A 26,945-nucleotide genomic window follows, 5' to 3' on the forward strand; every position below is an offset into this window, starting at 1 on the left:
AAGGTGGGGATTGGGCACAGGCTGGACTGGATGGTCTTGGAGAGCTTTTCCAACCTTAATCATTCTGTAATTCCATGATTCTGACCTCAGCAGCAAGTGGGGTGGCCATAATTTAATTTTTGAAGCTCTTTTGAGTATTACAAACCAGACCCCAGAGGTACCTCAGAGCAGCAAAGCCAGACAGTGACACACCCAATGTCCCATTATTGGGGGTGTTCTCCATGGTTATTCCATGAAAAGAAGCTCACGGGACCACTGCTTATAAAAGCACACAGGTTTATTGCATATCAATCTCATGTATAAATTCATTGTAGCATTGGAAAGATTACATTTGGTATACATTCCTATTCTACAGCATTAACCTCAAAATCAGCTTTTTCTATTCATTATTTTAAAGGAATTTCTCTACACAAGTACATTTGTCTTTTATCACAAGCATCAAAATGAAATTTGTAAAATTGCCTTTTTTTTAATTATTTTCTACACTTCATATCTTTTCTTTCATTATGCTCCCAACAAAGCGATTCCATATTAATTAATAACTGCCAACACTTTTTCTTTCTTCCTTGGCAGTTCGAGGCTTCGAGCCTCGGACGCAAAATCTAATCACATATACAATAAGTGCATCTACGGAATTTTTTCTTTTTAATAAAAATTTCACAAACAGACACAATAATGACTGCTAAACACAAGTCATGCACAGTTTACTTATAAACATAACAGAAGCAATATACAATCAAGAATGATATGGAACAAGCACCATCCTCTTTCTCAATGTTTTTTAAACATTATATGAAAACCAGACATTTACAATTGATTTAAAAAAACACTATACAGGTCTAAAGGAAAAAAAAATCCAACCTAAATCATATCTGTATTGTAACAATGGGAAAAGGAATGACATAGGATGCACAGATTTATGATTCTTGCAAGCACAATATATATATGTTTTAAATTACATCTTCTGCAGGCTGGAAATGACATCAGGGCAAAACATCTCTTGCTTTGAAGAGAGCAATGAGAATGTAAAATACACTGAGAATTACTTTCAGAATTACTTTGTTCACATGTGAATTGCACATTTGGAAAATCAAAGCTGCCTTTTTTTTCTTTTTCGTTCTTTTTTTTTTAAATTTTTTTAATTTTTTTTTTAAATTTTTCTTTTTAAATTTCTTCTTCCAAAGTGGTAATAAGAATTAACGACAGAAGAAAGAGAAAAAAAGAACCTCGGAATCATTCAAGAACGTTTTAGTCACAGTTTCACTCAACACTACGGAGAAGTTTCATGGCTTTGTGAGAACACTACTGACCACCAGCGAGGAGCAGAGGGTTTTGCCCTTGTGTTGCCAGCACTGACCCGAGCGACGCCACTCCTGCCCTTGGGGACAGCGCTGTCCCCAAGGCTCAGGGTCCCCCCCAAAAAGGGGCAGGGTCCCCAGCGCTGCCCCCCGCCACACACACACACACACAGTACAGCACGTAAAAACCGAGTGGGAAGTCAGCAGATTGGCCTGGCCGGGGGGCACGGGGGGGTCACCATCCAGTGCTTTGATGCTCAGCGCCAAACACGTTCACCTCATTGTGCAAGTGCTTCCAAAAGGCTCCGTCCGCCACGGCAGCGAGGAGCTGCTCCCAGGAGCAGCCACCGAGGGCCTAAGTGCTGATTGGGGAGGGGGCAAAAGCTTCCTCTGGCTGTCCGAGGGAGGACAGGAGCCCAGCAGGGTGTTTGTCCCGGAATCAGCTGGGCACACCCGCTGGTGTTTGTGCAGCCCCCTTTGGGTTTGGGGTCCCGCGCTGCGATGTCCCCGCGGCACCTGGCCAGGCACGGCCTGCTGGCCTGGGACACCTTGGAAAGGCACCCAGAGCAGCCTGAGCACCAAAGGGAACACCCCAGGGAAGAAGCCAGCAGCCCAGCAGGAGAACTGGGTGCCGCAAGGTGTCCTGCAGGACCTGGCACCTCAGCACAACCCGTGGGAGAACCTCAGCTCTTCCCAGCAGAGAGCTCCCAGCTGTCTGCACCAGCCACAGCGATCACACCAGCAACAACCACCAGCTCTGAGCTGGTGGGAAGCAGGGAATGCACAGACACGAGACTCACATCCTCCTCCCTGAGCAGCTCAGGCAGGAGGGTCCAGCCCTGGCCAAAGCGAGGGCCCTTCACAGGGCACCAACACTTCAGCCCTGCGCAGCTCCCAGCCCCACCTGACCACCCCAAAAATCCCCAGGGCTTCTCCTTCTCTCCTCTGTGCTGTTACAGCTGTGAAAATACTTTAAATAAATAGATCCTACACAAAGCTCTGGGTTTAAACCACACCCTGGCTACTGGACACACCACAGCCACTTCCCATCCCTGCCACCCTCACCTGCCCTGGATCCCAGCAGGTCCCACCACAGCTCCATGTCTCACCAAAGCTCCCAGAGCTTCCCCAGCACTGGGAAGCCAGCAGTGCTCTGCTAGCAGATCATCCTGGACACAAACCTCTCAGGAAGCAGCCTTGAAAAGGTGAGATTCTCTGCTAAAGCAGCAAAATGGAACCTCCACACCTGCTGTGAGCTGCAGCACGTTCCAAGTGCAATCCAACAAAAGGTAGAGGTCAACAAAAGTTCAGTGAGGCTTCCTGTTTCTTTATCTTAATGGGGAAAATTGAAACTTGTAATCAGTGCTAAATTAGAGGAGTCGGGAGATTCTACAACACAAGCTAGAGGAAATGGGGAGAAACTGAATTAGGAAATATGAAAAAAAAAAAAAGATTTTAAACCCTCTATTTTTAATGTCCTCAATCCCTGGCTGGATAACACCTCCCTAATCCTTGGCCAGGGGCCCTCAGGAGATCCATGGAGAGCCAGGATGAGCCTGGGGAGGGGGATAGCAACAGTGTGAGCTCAGTCAGAGCAAGGACCTGACCAACTGCTTCTGGAGAAATGACACAACTGGCAGCAGGGCTGAGAAAGGGACAGGAAAACCATAAATACCCCAAATAAATCCACACAATAACACTTGCATTCCTTAGTATTGGCCCACATTTGGTGTCCAGTTCAATGCCACTCCCTGGGCTGCTCTGTCACCTCCCCGTGCTGTGGAGTGCAATGCTGACCTGCCCTGAGGTTTCTTCAAGGGTGAACAAACCATGGTCAGAGCACACAAACACTGACTGCTGCCCACAGATCCTGTTCCAGCACGGCAGAGCGATGCTCAGACACGTGGCTTGTTCCAAACAGCTGCCAGGAGTCATGGAGCTGCAGCTGGAATGGGACAGGATGGATCCATCCCCAAGTTTAAGGCTGTTCCCATGCTCTCCTGGAGCTCCTCCTCCTCCTGTGCTGCTCCCAGTCACTGGAACCTTCCTGTAATGGCCCAGGAGCCTCAAGGCAAAGGGGAGCTGAGGGATGATTGTCTGGGGATCAGCAGCACCACTGGCAGCACTGACTGGGGTCATTTGGCACATGGACAAAACCTTCCTGCTCCCAGCTTGTCCAACATCCAACCTCAACAGCACGATTTTGGTCCTTCACTACATACTTGTATTAACATGATTTCTTCACAAGAATGATAGATAATGTAAAAAAAATACTGTTAAGGAAGAAATAAAATAAGAAAGGAATTAGCCCAAAATGACAAGTTATATACAGATTAAAATAAATTCCATCAGGAAAAGAAAGAATTCTTTTATTATTTTCAGTTGGCCCCTGTGGGAATAATTTAAAGGCCAAGTGCCTGGGCAGGGCTGTGCTGCAGCCTGTGGGGATGGGATGGGATGGGATGGGATGGGATGGGATGGGATGGGATGGGGTTGGGGATGGGGTGGATGGGATGGGACGGGACGGGATGGGATGGGATGGGATGGGACGGGACGGGATGGAATGGAATGGGATGGGATGGGATGGAATGGGATGGATGGGATGGGATGGGATGGGATGGGATGGGATGGGATGGGATGGGATGGGATGGGATGGGATGGATGGGGTGGGATGGGACAGGGCTGTCCCTCTCCTCCACAGAGCCGGGATTCCTCCGGCAGGGTTGGCTTTCCTACCCAGGAGCTTTGTGCAAATACATGAAGCAGCTCGGTCACACCGCCTGGTGCTCTCAGAGCCTTGGGCACTTTCACAGGATGTTGTGGAAAACCAAAAAAGGGAGGGTAAATTTTCTTGCGAAAACACACTGTTGCTAATTTACCTTTTGTTCCCTCTGTACCAAAGCCACCCTGGATGCTTTCCTGTGGGGGCACTCTGAGGCTCCCCAAAATCAGCCTCACATGTGCTCTTGGGTGCAAAGCTGACTTGCAAAGGTGTCACACCCAACTCTGACTCTGCTTTGCTCAGGGAGCTTGTTCCACTGTTTTGGCCTGCTGGAATGAGGCTTCCCACACTAGACTGGCCTAGAACCCTCCATCTGCCCTTTTCCATGGCTTTCCCAACCATTCCAAAAAGGAATGTCATCTCCAAATTCCCTGCTCCAACAGCGGCTGGGAATTGCAGCAGAGAACAGCACAAAGCCTGCAGGATTTGTGGAGGCTGCTGTGTATCAGTGGACAAGATGAGGTTTGGAAGTGATTGGAAATCACTCATAAAATCTCTATGGGAAGTTTTAGAGTCAGAGAGACAGCTGGATTCTTATCTCCATGTTCTGCACCCCTGAGGCTGCTGGAGCATGGAAATGTTCATCTTTCTACTTAAATTACAGGCCAAGCAGCAGCAGGCAGTGCAGAGGGAAAACCAGGCCAAACCAACGGTGTGAATCAGAGATCTGTGCCACAGATACCATCAGCACAGGGTGATGTCACCCTGAAACCCTGACACACGAGCAGATGTGTCTGAGCTGCCCTGGGTTTGCCCAGCACACGTTTCCTTATGCACAACCAGGAAGAGCTTTACCCTGTGACCTCTCTTCTTAGGCAAATCCAAGCATTTCCAGGAGTTCCACCATGCTGGCTCTGTCCCAGGCACTCCCACAGGAACCAGGAGGGGCAGGGAGCTCTCCCAGCCTCGCTCAGGGCACAGGGGACCATCCATGTCCATGTGACACATCTGTCACCCCAGCCTCAGCACTGTTCCAGGCTGGGAGCTGCATGTGGCTCACGAGGACTGCAGGCATCGTGGCCTCACCTTGGAGGAGCTTTGCACTGTGCCAGTGTTTGCTGGGAGCAAAGGACAGGATGGCGTTTCTGTGGGAGTGCAGAATTCCAAATTCTTTTGTGGGGGTCAGTTAAGTGGGTTGAGTTTGCCTTTCCCTGGCATAACTCCAGTGGCTGTGTCACAGTTGCAGCGGGGACAGGTCACACCTGGCTCTCTTCCCTTGGTGCTTCACCATGCAGCTGGATGGGAAGGAAATGCTGCCCTGTGGTTCCAAGCTGTCGCTCCTGCTCAGGCTGTGCTGGCTCAGTGACACTGGTTTGGAAGGTTGGAGGGGCCAATCTTTGATTGCACTGTTGCAATTCGTGTCTTGCTCATGCTATTCCTACAGGCTGTGAAATCCTGGGGCTGCTTCAGGGTTATCCAGTTTGGGAGAGGTTCATTGTGATAAATTAGAAAGGAAAACTCTAGAGAGATAAAAATGCAGGACGTGTAGGTCAGATGTGACAGGTTTCCTTCTCAGCCCAAAGTCCAGACGACTCCCTGAGGCCCTCTCATCCATCTTCTGCTCGCTGGGATTTTGCTGGGATGGCTGCAGCACCACCACTGCCTCACCTGGGCTCTGGCCAGTGCCTTGTGGACCTCTCAGAGGTGGTTGATGGGGTTAAAGGTCCCCGACTCTGAAGCTGCTCCTGCCATGTCCAGCCAAGCCCCCAGAGAGTTCTGGGAGGACGTGTGGAGGGGAGCGTTCTCAGACAGGGACAGCATCATTGCATAAGCCTGGGGGAGAGAGGGATACAAGGGCACCAGTGAGAAAGCAGGGTGGAGAACATTGTGTAAAACACAGCACCACCTAACCCTGCCCACCAGGAACAGCAGCATCCTCTGGGCTGGGCTCAACTCACATGGCACCCACCTCTCAAAAAACCAGATTTGTCATTGGTGTATTTTTAATTTACCTAATGGTTTATAGGGACAGTCAGGAGACACCGTCATTCCCACTGGTTTTCACAGGACCAAACCCATCCTGCACCGCCTGTGCTCTGTGACAAACCTCCACATGATTCCAGGTTCTGCTCCCAGAGGAAAGCAGCTGATACTGGGGTTTGTTTTTAAAAAAAATTACATTCCCAGTCATCAGTGAGGCTGGGCTGGGGCAGCGGTGCCCTGGCAATGGGGCAGCAATGCCCAGTGGGAAGTGGTGAGCAGCTGCTCATCCTGACTCGATGCCTGGCATGGCCCCACTGGTGATGCCCATGTGGATATTTAGGGATGTGGAATTCTCACTGGCATGACCAGTGTGGTCAGGGTGGGTTTATTGCTGCAGTGAAACCCTCAAAGGTGTCTGGTGAGAGAAAATGCAGTGAGATTTGTTTGTCCTCTAACAAACTGCTGGTTGTGTGTAACCTGGCTGCTCTCCCTCCAGCAGGACACAAGATTTGCCTCACACACCTCTCTGTGCCCTTTCTCAGCCCACACGAGTGATGTGAGGGCTCAGGCAGATGAGAGCCTCATACAGCAGAGGGGAAAACCAATGTCATTGTCACCATGGCCTGAAAAAGAGGAGCACATGGTGCCCACCCTCCCCACCACCCTGCCTCAGGGAAGAAGTACAGTTTTTGGGTTTTGTGGACACACACTTCTAAAATTGCTTAAAAGTAAGCCAAAGGAGTGCTGTGCTGCTCACACCAAGGTTTTATATTACCTGCCAAAAGATGGGTCCAATTATTTAAGTTGCTTATTGTGATTCAAGTGTAAAACAGAGTCAAAAACCAAAAAATGCCTTTCCCATCCAAGCACAGGCTGTACCAGGGTGGTACATTGGAAAAGGAACAAGATGCTCCCAAAGAGTTAGTGCATTTGGGATGTTAGTGACAGGACACAGGGAAGAGTCAGGAAAGTGGCTTGTGTTTAAATGGGTGTCACCCCAAAAAACTGCTGTGCTCTGTCTTCCAGCAGCCCCTCCCCAGCCTCACTACTGGCACCCACTATGGAGGAGGAAAAAACATTTCCCAAGTTTTGGATGATGCTAATTCAAAAATCATGTTTTGTGTGGTGGCTTCATTAAGCTACTGCTCTGCTGGGCATTTGAAATAGGTTTTGGGATAAATTCTGTTGCTTTAGGACCCTCTATTCCTCCTCTATTTCAATTTAGAAAGGGCTGCTGAGGTGGGAGCTGTTCTCATTCCCCACCAGGGCTGTGTCCTCTCTCCAGCCCAGCCTGCTGAGGTAACTTCACTGAACAGTTCTGTGAGAATCCTCATGGAGGGATCAAGAGATGAACTCCATAAACCCAGTCTGGGTATTTTGGCTAATGAAAAAGCAGAAAGCACACACAGACCTGCCCCAAACCTCCAGATTTCTCTCAGAGCTCCAGTAATTCTGAGATGCCATTCTGATGGTGTTTGGTGGGTCTAAACTGGTCTTGCTCACAGGGCTGGGATTTTTCTTTTCCATTTTGTGGTTTACTTTTAGAACTCAAGCAAATAAACAAGGATACCCTCTAAACATGCTGGGTTGCAAGTCCTGGATATATTCTTGTCTTTCACACCTGTTTTAATCAAACCCAAGGGCACTTTGTTGCTGTTTCTGCAGACCAAACCTCAGTGGTTACCAACAAAAGAGCCACCCCAAAGTATAAATAAATAAGGAGATATAGAAACATTTATACAGACAGATAAAAACACACAAATGCCTCTCTCTGCCTGCACAGCCCCTTTCTCACTGCACAGGCTGAGATAAATCCATCTAAAGGTGATGCCCACTCCCTTCCTCCTCTATTTCAATTTAGTTGCAACAAGACACATTAATGTGTGAGCTAGAATTCTTGCTGGAAAGGGGGAATAACCTTCTGAAAGGGGAAAATAACCCACTGGAAAGGTGGAATAACATTCTGGAAGGGGAAAATAACCCACTGGAAAGGGAAAATAACCCTTGGCTGGAGGAGGCCAGCTGCTCCCTAATCCTGCTGTACACGCTGGTGGCAAGCTAGGAAAAGGTTCTGGATATACCCACCTGGTTTTTAGCCTGCCTGTACAGAGTCTGTTTTATTGCCTCAGAGTCTAAGGTGGAATTAAACACATCTTTAACTTCAAATGCTTCCTCGGCCGCTTTGCGGAGATCCAGCCCCTTCCCAAAATTCGGCATCTGCTCCAAATCTAACAGGCCGGCTTCGTCCTCCTCAATACACCTGTACCAATGACCAGGGGAAGGGGTGACCTGTGTTAGCTCGTCTGGCCCACAGCCTGCATGCACCACCCACGGGGGCTCACCAGCCACATGCGTGAAGGGATGGACAGACGGACAGGGACACGGCATGGCATGGGGAGGAGTGAGGAGGAAGTGGAAAGCAACAAGCAGCAGGTTCTGTCTGAGGCTCTGTGTCACCACGTTTCTCTTCACGGAGAAAAGCAAGGCACAACTTGCCAAGAAATTTCTGGGATTTGTATTCTCTGAACCTCAGAGAAGGGAAAAACAATTATCTCATTTATTGCTCCTGTGTTTGTTTGTAGCCATGATATTTTATGAAAAATCCTTTGCTATAATTTTTCCCTCCTGGGAAGCTGAGGAGCCTCAGGAGAGAAATGTAAACAATAACTCTCTGCTGCTGTGGAATGCAACAGGTGCATCTTCCATTGGTCCATGTGGATTGTTTTCACTTGATGACCAAACACAGCCACCTGTGCCGAGGCTGTGAGCAGTCACAAGATTTTATGTTTTATATTCTTGTTCTTTCTAGCCTTATGATGATCTTTTTCTCTCTATTCTTTTAGTACTGTTTTAATTAGTATTTTAATATAATATATATCATAAGATAATAAACCAGCCTTCTAAGAGCATAGAGTCAAGCCTCGCGTCTCCGCACATGAAACACCAGACACAACATTTGTTCACAAGTGGAATGCATCGTGGAAGATTGTTTACCTGAAGGGAATTGGGAATTGGATTCTGGTGTGGGTGTTTTGATTCACTGACCCATTGGGTCATTCACACCCATTGTGTGTGTTGGGACTGTCAGAACAGTCATGGGATTCTGTGCAGTGGAGTGCTTGGCAGATTCAGTTTAGATGTAATATAATATAGAATAATATAGTGTAATAAAGTAAAATATGTATTTTATATATATTTATATAAATATATATATAATCTGTAACTTAGTATAATATAGTAAAATAATAATTAATTAGCCTTCGGTGACAGTTCTGCACTAAAACCAGCGGTGCTTTTAAGCTGAGGAAGGCATCACTCAGTGTTGTGTGGTTTGTGCTGGGAATACCCCCAGAAACTGGGGCAAGCTGCAGCAAAAAGAGAGCTGAGCCTGTGCTGTGTGCAGCAATCTTTCATTCTGAAGGTGTTCAGACATTTCTTGATCTTGGGGGAAAAGTCCTTCACTTTTTATAGAATAATGGGATCTGGTTTGGGTTGGGAGGGACCTTAAAAGATAGTCTCATTTCACCCTCTGCCATGGGCTATCCCAGGGTGCTCCAAGCCATGTCCAACCTGGCCTTGGACAATTCCAGGGACGGGCAGCCACAGCTGCTCTGGGCACCCTGTGCCAGGGCTTCACCACCCTCACAGGGAAGGATTTTCCTTAAAGATCAAACCTATATCTCTCTTCTTTCAGTTCAAATCCATTCCCCCCTGTCCTGTCACTCCAGGCCATTGGAAAGAGTCTCCCTTCATATTTCCAGTAGTTTCTTTCAGGCACTAGAAGGTCACCTTGGAGCCTTCTCTCCTCCAGGCTGGACAATCCCAGTTCCCTCAGCCTTTCCTGCCAGCAGAGCTCCTCCATCCCTCTGACCATCCTGGGGCCTCCTTTGGACTCTCTGCAGGGGCTCCAGGTCCTTCCTATGCTGGGATCCCAGGGCTGGAGACAGTTCTGCAGGTGGGGTCTCACCTGGGCAGGGCAGAGGGGCACAATCCCCTTTTTGCCAGAGCTCCAAGAATATTTTTGCTCCAACTCAAAGGGCCACAGCAGCACCAAAGGCATTGCATAGACACCTCTTCCCTTGCCCTGATCAGAGTTTTGGAGAGAAAAATGACATCTGCTGAGCTGTGGTACCCTGAACACTCTGGGTTTTGTATCTGTTCTGCTCCAGACTCCTCTTCCTTTGCCCTGACCAGAGTTTTGGAGAGAAAAACAACATCTGCTGAGCTGTGGTACCCTGAACACTCCAGGTTTTGTATCTGTTCTGCTCCAGATTGCTCTTCCCTTGCCCTGACCAGAGTTTTGGGGAGAAAAACGACATCTGCTGAGCTGTGGTGCCCTGAAAACTTTTGTGTCTGTTCTCCAGCTCCAGACTCCTCTTCCCTTGCCCTGACCAGAGTTTTGGAGAGAAAAATGAGATCTGCTGAGCTGTGGTACCCTGAACACTCCAGGTTTTGTGTATGTTCTCCTGTTTAGACTCCTCAAGCCTTGGATATCATTCCAGCCTCTCCTTGCAGTCCACTTGTCTCATGTCCCCCCCCAAAATGGTGAAATGGAATCTGGAGTGAAGGTTTGAATCCAACCAGAGGCATGGCATGGCTTGGAGAACAAACCCACAGCACTCACGATGCACCACGGACACGGGCAGGGGGCTGAGCCCCCCGGGAATGGCCCCCTCACCTTCGGGTGTGGTCAAAGCTCATGGTGAGAGACGTGGGCTCCTCATCCTCCTCATCCTCGAACGCTCCCCGGGGCTCCGCCGTGGGCGACGCCGTCTCGTCCTGGGACTTCCCAGTCAGGCTGTCGTCATCTTCCTCTTCCAGTTCTTCGTCCTCATCGTCCACATCTTCTGTCTTCTCGTTTGCCAGTCCGTGGCACTGGGAATTGCCGTCAATATCCTGGATTTCTGGCCTGAAATGTTTGGTTGAAGGGTAGGCAGGAGGAGAAGAAGAAGAAAGAAGTGGGAAAAAAAAGATGGCAAATGTTTCAGTCGTGTATTCCCATTAGAATGCAAGACTTTGATAATGTTATATAGAGATATGAACACAGAGACACATTTATATACATGTACATATTATTTTAAATGTAACAAAGAAGAAAATCAATGTGCTTTAGGCATTTAAAAATCACCCTTCACTGTTCCTAAGGGCCAATGAGCACACCGAGAATGCACCAGCCCCAAGGCTTTTTGAGGTATAAAAATGGATTTAAATGCTGGTTTTTCATCTCTTAAAATTAACATTTGTGGAACAAGCAGCCTTCCTCCTTCTCTGGGCTCTGTCCTCCAACAACTTCCCTTTAAGCAAACAACAGGAGGAAGCTTCTACCAGGCAGCCTGAATTCCCTCTTGCATTGTTCATGCCTGTCCTGTCAGCAGATAATTTTATTTCCTTGCCTACCTTTTATCCGCTAAAGCCGACGCTTGATTCATCTCGCTATTGGCAATAAAATTTCTGATTTCCGAGAAATAGGAATCCTCTTTTTCGTCTAAAAGTGCATGGTTGTCTGATTCCGAGGTGGGGGAGGAGGCGCTGGTCCCGAGGTGGTTGGTGATGACTCCGGAGTGCTGGCTCACTGTGGGGCAGGAGCAGGGACAGGACAGACAACAGGACACTCCATCAGGTGGTGGCAAGGCCAGGGTTATGAGGAAACATGAAGTAAGAATGTTCTCAACAGCACTCACACTTTATACTGATTGTTTAACACTCAAGAAGAAAGTCGTGGAGCAAAGATCCCAAAGGAAGATTGTCCAGACCAAAACACAGGTGATATTTAGCATTTAGGGTCAATACATACAATTTAACAACCATTGCAGAGCTGTTTGCCTACAACTTCATCACAGCAATTCCTTCCTTTCATTTTTTTATGTCAAAACCCCTTTATCTTCTTGAACTTCCAAAAAAAACCTAAAAACAATCCTAAAAAATCATCCATAGGGGGACATTGCATTCCAGTGAAGCTTTCCAAGGGCCAAGACCATGGAGTCTCCTCTCTCCAGTGGTGCCAAGGGTGTTTCCCGACCTGAAACATTCTAGCAAAGATCCCAAAGGAAAATTGTGTTTTCCAGACCAAAATACAGGTGATATTTGGCATTTAGAGTCAATACACACAATTTAACAACTATTGCAGAGCTGTTTGCCTACAACTTTTCCATAATACATCGTTTTACCCATGGTGGGAAATCACTTGGCTTCATCAGAGCAATTCCTTCTTTTCATTTTTTATCTTAACAGCAATTCCTTATTTTCATTTTTTTTAATGTCAAACCCTCTTTATCTTCTTGAACTTCAAAAAAACCCTACAAACAGCCCTACAAACTCATCCTTAGGGGGACAGGGCATTCCAGCGAGGCTTCCCAAGGGCCAAGACCATGGAGTCTCCTCTCTGCAGTGGTCCCCAGGGTGTTTCCCTACCTGGAACGTTCTCGTGCTCGTGCTTCTTCAGGTGCCTGTCGAGGTTGGTCTGCTGCCCGAAGCACCTGTTGCACAGGTGGCACTTGAATGGCTTCTCCTTGTTGTGGATGTTCCTGACGTGCCGCTGCAGGTTGGAGGAAATGCTGAATGACCTGTCACAGTATTTACACCTGGAAAACAGCAGCAGATGGCAAAGAATGCAACGTGAGGAGAAAAATTTAAAAAAACCCCAAACAACAACAAAAAAAAGGAGAAAAATCTGACTATCAAAACCCCAGGAAATGTTGGTCTATAAATCTTTACTCAGGAGTAAAGATTGTGCTGAAGGAAGCACAAAGCATTAATCATCCCAGACAAATCTGATATTATTGTTACTCAAGGAGCACAAAGAAAGGATTAGGATTAATTAGGAAGTCGTCCAAATAAATAAGAGTTTGAAACAAAATAATTACTTTTCCATGCATGAATGTAGGAATGAGAGAGGTGGATTTATTCCTTCCACATTTTTTGAGAGGAATCAGGTGAAATATGGCTGAGGAGGGAGGACAAGGAAGACAGAAGAAGAAAGAAGGGAGGTGAAATGTATAAAATAGTTATGAACTGGCAAATCCCTGCATGACAGTTAGCTGGACACACAGAAAATTCCATCTTTATTTGTGAATTCCTTGTGGTACTGGACATGCAGGGATTACAGCATGGCTTTAAAGGTCATTATAACTATTCTTATAGCAAAGAAATCCACCATCCTTTCCAAACAGGGTAAGATTTACTCCTAGGAGTGAATATCTGGTTTTTGATGAAAACCTGGAATGCAAGGAGCCAAGTCAGGCTGTTCAGGGGAGCTGCTGAGTGAGGAGATGTTCCCTCTCTGAGCTCAGTCTCTGCAGGACCCACGGCAGATGGGCTGGGGGCTTCTTCAAAGCCACCACCTCCCTTTTTTGGGTTTAGATTCCCTCCAAATAAATCGGAATTGCTCGGGGTGGTGGTGAGGGCTCCCAGCTCCCAGCGCAGAGCGGGAGCCGCTGATGGACTGAAGGTGGCAGCTCCGAGCTGCGGTGGAGAGTTTGGGTCTAAAACTCCTGAAAACCTCATTCCTGCCCGAATCCTCCGATTCCCTCCTTCCATCTCCCTTTAAACACGTCACTTGTACCTCAGCAAAGCTGCTCCCCCACGGCTCTGCTTCCAAACCCCACGAGCAGCAGAATCTGTCTCTGCTGCGGAGCTCCGCAAATCCTGGACGCTTCCAAAATTCCAGCTCATCCCAAACCCTTGTAATCCCAGAATAAATCCACACCAGCAGGCTCCAGATTCTGGATTTATTCCAGAATAAATCCACTCTGAGCTCCTCTAACCCACAGCATCATCTGCCCCACGGAGCTGAGCTACTCTTCCATGGGAATCCTGGAATTCCAGAATGATTTTGGGACTCTAAACCCCTCCAGTGCCATCTTTGCCATGGGCAGGGACAACTTCCACTATCCCAGGTGGCTCCAAGCCCTGTCCAGCCTGGTCTTGGACACTCCCAGGCATGGGGCAGCCTGTGCCAGAGCTCCCCCAGCACTCCAGGACACGGAGATGGAGATTTTGGGAGTATCAGCAGCTCCTGATGTGCACAGACTCACCCCACGCCTGCCTCACTCAAGGATGGAGCTGGATGTCCCTGGGCACAGAGGACACGGGATTCTTCCCTACAGACACAACAGTGGAGTGGAAAAGATCCCTGCTGTGAAACACACACACCCCATTTCCAGATGTGCTCCAGCTGGGATTTTTATTCGGTCTCTAAAAATAAATCGATATTATTTTTGGAAAAAGCGGGGATACATTTATGAAACACTCTCTCCTGCTGAATGTTTATGGATTCCATGTCCACCTCCGAATTTCCTACTGCTAAATCTCCAACAAGAATAAAGATATTTCAAATAATGGGCTTTTATTAGGATTAAGCAAGGCAGAGAGTAAAATTTTTAAACCACAGCATTTCCAGACCTGAAGTATTTAGTTTTCCTCTTTTTTTTTTCCCAAAAACCCCCAAATAACTCTAGAAAACAATAAATTATTTGAACATCAGCAAGAACAATCACACAGAGATTTATCAAGAACAATCTGTACAGAGAGTTAAATAGGGATTTCCAGCACCAAGGAATTTGCTCTCACATTCCTGTTCAGCACTCCAGCAAACTGCAATATCCAAACCTGCCAATATCCCAATATTCCTGATATTCCATGAGATTTTCATGAGTGGGTTTATCCAGCTTCCTTCTCATCCTTGATGATGCCAAGGGTTTTCTCTCCTTGCCTGCCCTCACCAGCTCCTAAAAAACCCTTTTTTTGTGTGTCCCAGTGCCTGGCACAGGGAATACCTGGCACAGTGGGCACCAGGATAACCCATGTTCCCAGCCTGGCTGTCCCTGCCAGGAGCAGCTCCAGACATTTAACAACAACTCAAGGCAGGAACGACCTGGCCTCCTCCACATCCATTTATTTAGATGTTCAGGAAGCCTTTGAAAAGTTCCCTGTGACAGGTCCTGGCCCTAACCATGAGCTATGTGGATGCAGGGTCGGGATAAAGAGCTTGTTAAAAAAATAGGAACCAGAGGGGCACTGGGAAGGAGCAGGGAATGCCTGGGAGCAAAGGGATGAGGGAGATGTCCGGCGTTATTTGTGGTCCCAGAGGGGTCAGTGCTGGGAGCTTTGCTGGTTTTAATCTAAATAAATGGCCCAGGCAGAGGAACCAGCTGAAATTCAGGGAGAGGGGTGAAGAGTGAGGGAGGAGAAGAATAAAACTCAAAGGCAGCGGTGTTTGCTTTGCAAACAGCCCCACAAAGCTTCTCCCTTATCAGCTGAAAGGCTGAAAACATCCAAATGGGAGGGAGGGACAGCGAGGAAGGAGCCAGGGCTGGAGCTGGGGAGCTCTGACAGGAAATCCTGGGAGCTGCAGGAGCTCAGGTACCTGGGACAACACGGGCCAAAGCAGGGAGCCAACCCTGGGAACGTGGGGAGGATTTCCCCGGTGCCTCTCATGAAGTTTTGCACTGATCAGTGTGAGCTGGAGAGGCAGAATTGCAGGAAAAAACAAAAAAAAAACATGGATAGCAACTCCCTCTCTGAGTGACTCCTCAGCCCCAAGTGCATTTTTAGCAGGGGTGAGCTCAGGCTGCATTTTGAAAATCAAAATATGAGAAATAGCTTCAATATTTATTGAACTATGTGCAATTTAAATGCCATGGTAGATGTCAGCTGTGCCTGTGAGTTCCAGCTTAATGCAGACAAGAGGACATGAGGCCTCTAAGGACCTTTTTATTCTGAATTCTGAAATACATAGTACAGATTTTCAGGTTTGGTGCAGAAACAAAAAAAAAAAGTGAAAAGAAACATGTTGAATTTCACTGTAGGGCACAGGGGCTTGGAGCATTTTCAAATAATTTGATTTTTAGGAAGTGCATCACCAGGTATTTCTCACTCTTCAGAAAACATGTTGCATTTTCTCTTTATAAAAAGAATTTGCCTCATTATTGGTCATGTGCTATTAATTCCTGCTTTATACATAATTAGACTTTTTAAGTAGAAGTTTGAGTAACTTCATATCCCCCTCAAAAAAACTCCTAAAAATTTTATCAGTGATTATCAGGAATCAAATCCAAACCACCTTATTTTCTAACCTGTTGTCTTTAAGAACAAAGCAATTAATATTTGGATTAATACTGAAATTATTATAGATTAAAATATTTTTATAGGGTAAAAAAAACCAAATTAAACAATCAAAAACGAAGTTGTAAAGAAGACAACAATAAAACACTAAAAAATCAGCAACCTCCTTTTACCTGCCTGAAGTCAGCACTTAAAAACCAAGCTTTCAAAACAAGTCTGGCTGCCAAAGCTGCAAATCTCAGTTCTCTGAGAGGAAAAGCAAATCAATGATAATTAAAGCTCGTCTGTAAACGCAGCCCCGGCTCTCCGGAGTGCTGTTAGAATGCAACATTGTCCAGGAGTCAGACCTCTAAAAAACCCACACAGGCTATTTTCTGGGAGAAGACCAGATCAAATAAATCTTTATTTTCCTAACCTTTGTTAAGTTGCAAGTCTCCTTTTTTGGAAGAAAACTGAACTAAAGATCTCGGAATAATCGGGAGTGAGAGCTGCAGTGGACAGGGAGCACACAGGAATATCAAATAACACAACCCCAAACATCACAGCAGGGATATAATCCAAAATATATGTCTGCTTTGGGGGGTGGTGGTGTATTTTTAATTTACCTAATGTCTACACTAAAAATGCTGGATGGAAAATAAACGTGATTCTCAGCGTAGCAGGGATTACAATGTGGGAGAGTCAATTCTTAGGTTAAACTGAGCATAAAAATGTGATGTATTTGACCACATGGCCTTTTGCTGCTCATAAATTTGTGTTTCTCTTTATTTAATAACTGCTCCATTTGCTTTGTTGTGAACTTATGGCTGTGTATGAAATGCTGCAATATCAGCTACCCAAAACGAAATGGAATTGTTACCATTGTTTGACAACCTGCAAAACACTCCCTCACATCATGGCAAGCACAAGGCTTGATTTGCAGCAAGCTCTCAATTCATCATTCCTTCAGGTTTGCTCATTTCTGGACTTCATTTTAACTAAAAAGGCATTTTTCCCCCAAGTTTTTTTAAAACTGCTTGTAACTCGCTGGGAGAAAATGCTGGAGGGAAAGATTTCCATGAGAAATAGTTATTTATATACACAGGCACACATATTACATGTATTTTCTTGTGAGTTTTATTCAGATCTAAAAATCTGAATAAAAAATTTATTCAGATTTTAAAATCCTGACTTAGGCAGGAGCCACAGAACCCACTGGGCTGGGACACTGTCCTTGTGCACACTGAAGCATCAAAATCACGTCACCTTGTCCCCAGCTAACAGAAAATAGCTCAGCCTTCTACCTTAAACACTCACAAACGTGAGACTCTGTGTGACTCCCCCCCTCCCAGCTCTCCTTTTAAACTCCATGATTTAAGCTCAGAAACTACCAAAATTCAGTTTTAAGGCAGGTAAATCAACACGTTTTTGCATATTGCATTTTCTCTTTATAAAAAGAATTTGCCTGGTGTATATTATGTATGAAGTAGGGATTAATAGCACACTACTCATGTGCTATTAATTCCTACTTTATACATAATTGGACTTCTTAAGTAGAAGTTTGAGGTGACTTCATAGGCCCCCCCCCAAAAAAAACTCCAAAAAATTTAATCAGTGACCATGAGGAATCAAACCCAAGCCTTTGTTTTTTTGATCCCCTACTCCAAGCACCTCTGATGTGCATTAAGAAAAGAAAAAAAAAAACCCAGCTAGCCCCAGCAGTGAAGGTCCTGGCAAGCCCTTCAAACCAGCCTGAATTTCAGAGCCATTCAGCACCTTCAGCTGTCCTTGAGATGAATGGTTAACGTGAGTGTGAAACAACACTGCAAATCAGAGCCCTCATTTGCCAGCATACATCTAAATATAAGTTAAGTGTCTATCTTCGAGCTGCCAAGCCTGATTATTTTTGGCTGGTACACATAATATACAACCCTATGAATCACTCTGTGTAATGCTCCAGGCCTGTGGTATTCTGCTGGCACAGATTTATAAAGGAGAGGGGGGGGGGAAATACCAGAGTGGTGAGTGAGGAGTGTTTGGGAAAGGGTTTTTTATGGGGGACAACATCACCTGTAAGGCTGCTCCCCAGTGTGTGTCCGCAGATGCCTCGTCAGGTTGGCTGAGCGTGGGAAGATCTTGCCACAGTACCTGGACAGGGAGAGCCAAAGGAAACCGTCAGGAGAACCCAAGGAAACCATCAGGAGAGCCCCTGGATGCTGTGGGAGATGGATTTGTAGGGAATTCTCCAAGCCTGGCAGAAGGCTCGCACAGCGTGCAAACCTTGAGATAAGAAATGGTGACTTAGAAAAGGGAGAGGACGGACATTGCTGAGAGAGAAATGGAGTTAGAAAGTTTCAAAGGATGGACTTGCAAATAAGACTGGATACTTTGGGGAAATAGAAATATGAAAGATGCCATAGCACCACCTGCACCCCTCATTCTGACTCCACTCCCAAAATCCCTTCATGCCCTCACATCACGAGCTCATCCCTGATGGGGAGGACAAATCCCCCACCCCAGGGTCACAGGGGCACTGTGCTGGCATCAGAGCACCAGGAGCAGCTGGGGGAGCTGGGAGGGCTCAGCCTGGAGAAAAGGAAGCTCAGGAAGAACCTTCTCACTCCTAAACTCCCTGACAGGAGGGTGCAGCCAGGTGGGGTCGGGCTCTGCTCCCACAAATGGGGGACAGGACAATAGGAAACAGCCCCAAGTTGCACCAGAGGAGGTTAAGATTGGATAGTTGGGAATTTTTTTTCACAGAAAGGCTTGTCAGACGTTGGAATGGGATACCCAGGGAGGTGCTGGAGTCGCTATCCCTGGAAGTGTTCAAAGGAAGTGTGGACAAGGCACTTGAAGACAGGGTTTAACTACAGCATTCCTGCATCAGGGTACAGAGGGTTTAATCACTGCCTGGGCAGATTGGCACTTGAGATGTTTCTGCATCTCCTTTATAGCCCTGTTGATGTGCTCATCAAAAGGAATCTGCTCTTTCATCCTTGGAATTCACAGAATTTTCTCTGGATAAAGGCTGCAGCACCGTGCTATGGGTTAGGAGGCTGATAGCTGCTTAGAGCAAGGAAATGCAGCCGTAGGAAATTAATAAAGGAAGGAATTGTGTTCCCCCATAAATCCAGTTCACAGTAAAATCAAAAAGGTGTAAATAAAAACACTAATTGGGAAATAAAGACCTAAGGAGGAGGGGCTGCACTCTGTGATTATGAAACCTATTGTAAGAGGGAGCCATGGCAGACTTTCCTCATTTCAGGGGCCTTCAGCTGTCCTGAAGATGAACAGTTAATGTGAGTGTCCCCCAGCAATGCAAATCCAAATGTTAACTTGCGAGTGTGCATCTAAAATTTATGTTTAGTCCCTTTTGTAAGTAGAAACCTCAAATTTCTACTCAACTGAAATCTGAGCTCACAACTCTTGTGGTAAAGTTGAATATAAAAGACACCTCAACCAAAGCTTGTACCCACTTTCTGCACCCAAAAAAATCCCCTCAGCAGAAGCCACCACGAGAACCTTGAGGTAAAACTGCGGCAGCAGACAGAGGTTTATTATTAAATCCCCTTGATCTGCTCCAGTTTGGAGCTGGATGGCTACGTGAGGAGTTCTGTGGATAGAACAGTTTGAAAAAGTTGTTTCCTGTATGCTGTTTTGTAAAATTCAATCATTTTTCCATAGCTGAGGTTGGATATAGCCAGGACTGGCATTGGGAACGGCGGCGTTCGCCGCTGCACGCCAGAGACTTGGCCTGGGGAGTTGGGTTTGCTTGAGAATCTCCAGATCTGCTCCCAAGGTTATTAAAAATTACAAAGCAAACAGAAGATGCTGATTTCCTACCAGACAAAACAAGCTATTTCAGAGGGAATTAGTCATCCCAGCTCTGCTCTAATTCCACCGCTCCTTATTTTCCCTCCTGGCCGAGATGTCGGCGTGGAGCTGCTCCGCTCTGTGCTGCTGCCCAGTGCAGCTGCCCAGCTGGGAATGCACATCCTGGGGTGTTTCCACATCCTGGGATGTTTCCACACCCTGGGGCTCGGTGTGGATGCCGTGGGATGCCGGGCTCACCTGCAGGTGTAGCGCTCCTTGCCCTTGCGCAGGATGGGGTCGGAGAGCGTGGGCGGCGGCGATCGGAAGTTGAAGGGGTGGTGGGGAAGGGGCTGCAGGGACGAGCCAGAGTCGGCCTTCATGGCTGCAAAGCTCTCCAGTTTCTCCGTCATCGTCTCAATGGCCGACATCTGCAAGGACAAGGACAAAGCTCCTGTCAGAGGAATCCCCAGGAAGGGCAAGGTCTGATGCACAAAACACCGGTTTTGGTTGGGCAAAGCCTCCTGCTGGTGCTGGCTCTCTTGGAAGTTGGAGGCACAGTGGGAAATGGAGCCACTGAATCCAGGCAGGAAAGACTGGAGTAGTGTATTGGTCATGGAGAAAGCAGGAAAGGCACAACTGGCAAAGCCAGGCATTTAGGTCCCAGAAATGAGCACTTGTTCACTTTCTGCAGTGTGCATGTGCTCACTTAAGCACTTCGGATCAAAAATTATCTCAGAATATACCCGAGACATCCATTTTTACCAGGAAAAGTCTGAAACTAAGCACCATGGTCAGATACCTGTGGTAGAACTCAGTACCCAAGCCCAAACCAAATTCTTGGGAATTCTGATTTCTCCTACAACATCCTAGGGGCTCAGAAGGACAGGGCAGTGAGCAGGCAGGGACACAAGCCCAGGAGAGGGGGAACAGGGAAGTTTTGGGCCCAAAGCAGTTGAATTCTGGCCAGAGTGAAGTGGGAGGGATATGTGATGGCTGCTCAGGGAGCTGAGAGAGGAGAGGAGAGGTGGAAGGGGTGAAGAGGGAGCAGCTGGGAAGAGGAGGAGTTAGGATCAGGCTCAGGATGGAGTGGATCCACAGGGAGCTTGCCTGATGAAGAGGCCAACACTTGGGTAGGAAAGGTTCAGCAGCTCCTAAAGGTGATGGAAGGATGGGTGGGAGGTGGCTGAGTTTCCTGGAGTGAAAGGGAGCTCCAGCCAAACCCCTGGATGTGAGCGGTGGCTGGGTGAGTTGTGGTCAGGAGGGGCAACACCTACACATCCCTTTGGGGTGGGAGCAGCTGGCATGCAGGCCTGGAGCTCGGACACCAAGAAGAATGTCCCTGGATGCTTGATCAGATTTAGTTTGTATGACTTGGCCTTGTTCTCACAGACACAAGATTAAACACCACACCAGAAAGAGGGAGAAAGAGAAAACCCTGGGGATACAGGAGAAGGAGAAAGCAGAAAAGGAAAGAATGAAGCTGGACCATGTGCAAAAAAGGAAAAAATGAATCTGCATAAAAATCCTGCCTAAAGAACAGCACTTTTACTTTCATTACAGCATAACAGGAAATCCAATCCAAGAGAGCAACGCTGCTCAGAGGACGATGCCGACTCCTCCGACATCCAGCTTCGTGCACTCCTGAGAGCACTCTGGAGATACCAGGGGCAGAAGAGAGGGCTAAAACAAACAAGGCAGCAATAAAGCTGCCTCCTGGCTGCGCTGACATCAGCGGGACAGGCGGGAGCTGCGGAGGCAGCCGGGGCGGCAGCGAGCAGCGGAAGGCAGTAGGAAGCCATACATCACCCCGAGATGCTCGATTGTGCAGGAAGGGCTGACCTTTTGCACGTTTACACTTTATTAAACTGGGCTTTAAAAGGATGGGGGGGGGGGGGAGCAGAGGGGGAAGAGAGCCAAGATATTGTTTAAAAATATATGGCTATGAAAAAAAAAGTTGTCTTAATCACCCCTGAAGACATTGTGAGGGCTGACAAGCATTCATAAGCTGTAAAAAAAGAGGAGTAGTAACCCCCATTTCTGGATAATAGATCCACAGCCCCTTAGCTGGAGGCTCCCAGCCCATGATAAATAGTAAGTAATACTTAGCACCAGCCACTTGAAAAGGTTACTTGATCATTTACAGCACCAGCTCTGCCCCAGCTGCCAGTCATGCAACAAAACCATCACGTTAAAAAGCTCTCCGGACCTTTCAGAGCCGAGCTCTCAGCCCTTCGCCGAGGTACCTGGAGCTCTCCTTTGTTGTGCCCTGTTCTTTAGGCACTTAGTCAGAGATATTTGCTGGCTTGAGAGCCGTAGGCTGGTTTTAAAATTCTAAACACTGGCCACGGCCTCTCCAGTGGCAAAGGCACTTTGCTATTTAGGGAACAACTGCCTGGTTATAATAAAACAGAAAGGGGGAAGAAAAGAAACTTAACAGGTGAGGAAAGGCTTTCCATTAAGTTATCAAAAAGTTACACTGGTTATTTATGTTGTCCAGAGTTTCATTTGGAATAGACAATGTAGGAAAACTCCCAGGGAGCAAAGGAACTTCTGCCAACGACTGGCTAAGAAATAAGAGCTGCCTGAAATTCATTTTGAGAGAGGAAACATCTCCTGAACGCTTTTATCACATCTTCTGGCTTCATCACATCCCAGTGAGGGCACTCTGAGAGAGCTGGGGATTAGTCACAGAGGAAAAGGCTGAGACCAGACTCGTGTTTGGAGTGAGGAAAGCCTGGGTAGAACGTGACTCTGACTGACCAGGCACAGGAACGTTGGTCCTAATGAAGAAAGCAGAAGCAGGAACCCTGAAAATGTGATTTCTAAGGAAAAGATCCAGGATCCAGAATTCTCAGCAATGCTGGATCCAGGGAATTGTCACGGCCTCAAGGCTGCCAGAGCTCTCAGACACAGGGTGGGATTGTTGGGGTGTCCTGTGCAGGGCACAGGTTGGACTGGATGATCCTTCCAGCTCAGGATATTCCATGGTTCTGTGAAAATACTGGAGATTCCGTGATAATACTGGAGATTCCATGATAATACTGGAGATTCCATGATAATACTGGAAGGGGATCTGGTGGCACAAATCAATATTCTGGAAGAAATGCTGTTCCTTTGCTGTGTCTGAAATGGCTGATTGACTGCAGCATGGGAACGGCGCCTCTCCAGATCAAGTGATCTGAACACAGCGCCCGCCTTATTAAAAATCATTATTAAAAATCAGTTATCAGGAAGCTTTGGGCTGGAGTGATTGTGGATTTGAGGCTATTCTCTGTGATAAGCTTCTAGAGATAACCAGGCCTTCCAGATCTTTTCACTGCCATGGGAAGAGGACGTGGTCAGGATTTCAGGAACAATGTTAACAACCTTCCACCCAGAGCTTGCTCCTGCTTGGGGTCTGAATGTTTCTCATCGTCTCCTTGGGTTGCTTTGCCACGCTGGCTCCTCCCTGCTATCAGATTCTTTACAGGCAGATATCCCCACTATTCTAAGCCACACAAACACAGGATGTTCCTGGCCAGCCTGTCACCATTATCCAGCCTGGATGAAGGAAAAATCAGGGGAAGTTATTAACCAAACTCTGAGGCTGGTGTGAAACAATGCAGGAACTAAGTTTAGCTGTGAAAGCAACCAGGACCCAGATTTCACAAACCTGCGAGTTATTTATCTAAGGTGGGAAACATTATCAGGGGAGAACAATGCTTGTGAATATAAAGGAGAGCACAATGAGGAGCAGGGAGCTGGGATCCCAGCCTGGGCACAGCAGGAGGGACTGGGATAGCTGGGGACTGTCACACACACAGCTGAACCCACTGCCCGGCACTTCCACACACTCCCCATGATGTGGGAAATTCAGGAAGGTGGGAAATGTTTCTGCCTTGGGGCTGGGCAGTCCTTCTCCACCTTGTACCACTGCAAACCACACCCCCAGGTGTTCCCAAAGGAAAAAACACGCAGGCGTTGTGGGCTGTGGAAGGGGATTTTGGAAGAGCCTGTGAGCTGCCCAGACCTCATCCCTGCTTTTCTGGTAATGCAAAGGAAGCAACAAGGCACAGCTGCCACCATCCTCAAACTGGGAATTAAATGTGCCTGGAAGGAACTAGTGGAAAACAGTGGAGATTCCAGTCAGGCCCTTGGATGAGGAGGAGCCTGATCCCAGTGATCCCAGCGTGTGGCAGCTCCACCCCAGCATTCCATCAGCACTGCTTTTACCTGGGGGTGGAAAAGCAGCGGGGAGGGTCGCAGGTACTTCTCCTTGAGGGCACCCACGGGGTCTGTCACCTTCCGCTTCTCCACCCTGCTGGACAACAACACAGAGGGTTACATACCTCACAGGCAGCCCCACACAGCCCCACTGTGCTGAAATTGCACACAGGGTTATTCTCTCACTCACACAAATGTTTTACACCCCCTTCTCCTGGACGCTGCAGATTCTGATGCACAATTGCCCCGCAATTGTGTGCAGGGTGCAGGAAGCACTGGAAATAACATGAACACCAATCCCCTCCTTTGGGCAGTCTTTTTTTGATCCTTCAGGCTTATGGCTAAGAAAACATTTTGCTCCTGCTCTGCTGCAGTGGTTTATAAACCTCTGCTGTTGTCAAAGGTCATGGAAAACCTTGCATTTAGAGTAAAACTGTCTGAGCAGGAGAAGCTCTAGGGTCCACAGCAGGCAGCCCCTGCATGGAAAAAAAAAATGTCTTTGAGAGTTTGCATTTATCTGAAGAGTTAACACTGGGCCAGACTCTGCAGCCCCAAGCGTGCTGAAATCATTAGGTGTTTCATATTTGTTTCCTCCCTCGCAGCTGAGACATAATTTGCATTGAGTTTCTTTGGCAAGCCCGTGTGGACAACGATTTAAAAAGTGAGGGACTGGTGGGAGAATTCTGAAGTGGCTCAGAAACCTGAGTTCTTCTGATATCACCTTGGCCCACTTAAATATTTCATGTTTAAGCACCTGAGATGCAGAAATGACCCTAAAGTGAGGCTATTTTTGAAAATGTTGGCTTTGCTTCCACAAAATATTCTATTTGCGGGAAAACGGAGGTGTGGAATCACCAAAAAGACAAACTGAGATGTTCTCTAAGGGAAAAAAAGTGTTGAGGAAGTAACTCCAACAAACACAGCTGCATCTTTAAACGGTTGGAATTGAGTCCATCCAGCTAAACCAGCAGAAATCCAAGAGTAAGAGTGATTTTAACTGCATTAGTCTAGCATAAATTGAGAGCAAATTATTTTTGCTGCATTTCAGCTGATTGGTGCGTGGATCAAATTACCAAAGAGTTTAAAGAAGAGCCCTGCCGAGTGCAGCCAGCGAACTGTGCTTAATCTGCATTTAATTCTTCTTGGGTAGGGGGAAAGAGTAGAGCTGGATTGGAAACACAGCCAGAATTAGGGGGCTTTGGAAGGTACGTGCTTTTATGGGTCTGAGTTGTCAGAAAAACCAAAGAATAAGTAAAAAGTTGCTCCCTGACCAGCCCAGCTTTGCTCTCTGTGAGGCGCTGAAATGCCCAAGGGAACATCCCTGATCCCAGCAAAGCCTTCTGGGGAGAGCCCTGCCTGCTCCGTGTGCACAAAATCTGGTGAACTGACAGCATTTCCCCAGCTCTGCCATGTCCCAGCACCAGGAATGGAAACACAAGGTCCAAACGTCCCCGTCAGAGCTGAATTCCGCAGCGCCTGGAGGATTAAGCCGATCGTTTCAGCCCAGTGCCTGAGAACGTCACCCCCACGGGCTGAGCTAAAAACTGCCCCCATTTCAGACTGTCTGGCCGCATTAAATTATATCACCAGGAGAAAATGTCAAGGATTTAAGTGGCCTTTGGGAGAAAAAAATGAAGGAGCCAAATGATGTGAGAGAGTCTGATAAAGGGAAGTTTAGAAACAAAATATTTCCATATTTTTCAAGCTGGGACTTGGAAGCTGGGCTGTTTCGCTCATTACATCAGAAGTCTGATTCGCAAGCAACGCCACCGCTGACTTTCTATTTTAACACATGACTAAAACTATGTGCATCCCCTGGAATGCAGCAAACGATGCCCCCATCCTTCACTTCCATCTGTCTTCTGGGCCTTTACGGTTTTCCCGAGGCCGCTGTTTTAATTGGCAATGGCTTCTCCAAGCCGTGTTATTTCAGCATTCCTGCTGAGAATGCCCAGAGGTGGCAGGACCCTACAAGGATTCTTTTGCCTTTCCATCCCATGTATTGATTTTTTTCCCCCAGGAGTACTTTTTATGAACACTTTTTATGAACCATCTCCAGGAGGAGATGGCCACAGTGGGTGCCATGCAGGACACGGCACCTCCTGAGCTGGGAGGTGTCCCCATCCCTGATGGCATGGTGTGGGCAGGTCACCCCCGTGAGCTGGCAGAGCCAGAGACACTCATTTAGCCAGCAGTGAGGGCTCACTAATCCTCATCCCAGCCGACAGCTCCTTGGCCTGGCCAGACACTGACATCACTTTTTCCCAGAGTTATCAGCCCTGCGACAGCGGCCGGCGGTGACATCTGGGCTGTCGTGGTGCTCTGAGCACCCATCCCACCGTCACACCACGGTGGCTCTGAGGCTTTCCAGCGCCAGGGACAAGGCAGATCCTGCAGGGGAACAGCCAGTAACCTCCCAGCAGGCTGGGCACAGCAAGGATCACCACGCATTCGGCACAAGGAATGCAAGGACAAAGCATTCACCTCCACGGGCTGAATCCAGGAACACTCCAGGACAAGCACAACTATCCAGAAGGATGCTGTGGAGCATTTAGACATGGTAGTGGCTAATTTAGATGTGTTAATGTCTAAATCAAACTAGTTCAGGACATGCCTTTTCACTGGGCTTTGCTAAAATTAAATGTGCCATGTCCACCTTATCCAAAGGCAATGCCTGGATGCGTAACACACAAATTCACTGTTACCCTATAATAAACCTACTATAATAGGTTTCCTTTGGGAACAGGTTTTATAAAAAGCTCTCAAGCAACAAGAGGCCAAAGTCTTCCCTTTTTGCTTCCTCCTGCATTGATTCCTTCTGGAAGTTTAGCTGACATTTGGATAACTTCACCCAGCCTGCTCTACACACGCCTTCCATGTTCAGC

At 47.3% G+C, this 26,945-nt stretch overlaps 1 protein-coding gene across 4 annotated transcripts in view; it reads right to left on the reverse strand.

Moving 5' to 3' along the window:
* Positions 1-272: 272 nt before the first annotated feature.
* PRDM16 (PR/SET domain 16) overlaps positions 273-26,945 on the reverse strand; it is a 299,007-nt gene continuing 272,334 nt past the window's right edge. For 2 of the 4 annotated variants that reach the window (XM_064396885.1, XM_064396882.1), the window contains 8 exons: positions 24,070-24,157; positions 20,116-20,285; positions 18,115-18,192; positions 12,415-12,584; positions 11,401-11,575; positions 10,682-10,912; positions 8,089-8,263; positions 273-5,853 (listed from right to left, as the gene is read on the reverse strand). In XM_064396885.1, coding sequence (XP_064252955.1) covers positions 5,719-5,853; positions 8,089-8,263; positions 10,682-10,912; positions 11,401-11,575; positions 12,415-12,584; positions 18,115-18,192; positions 20,116-20,285; positions 24,070-24,157 — 1,222 coding nt within the window. In that variant the 3' untranslated portion in view covers positions 273-5,718. The remainder of the gene's footprint in view (positions 5,854-8,088; positions 8,264-10,681; positions 10,913-11,400; positions 11,576-12,414; positions 12,585-18,114; positions 18,193-20,115; positions 20,286-24,069; positions 24,158-26,945) is intronic. The other 2 variants (XM_064396883.1, XM_064396884.1) reach the window with 2 other exon arrangements.

Source organism: Passer domesticus, chromosome 22 (assembly GCF_036417665.1).
Source record: "Passer domesticus isolate bPasDom1 chromosome 22, bPasDom1.hap1, whole genome shotgun sequence".
NCBI lineage: Eukaryota > Metazoa > Chordata > Aves > Passeriformes > Passeridae > Passer > Passer domesticus.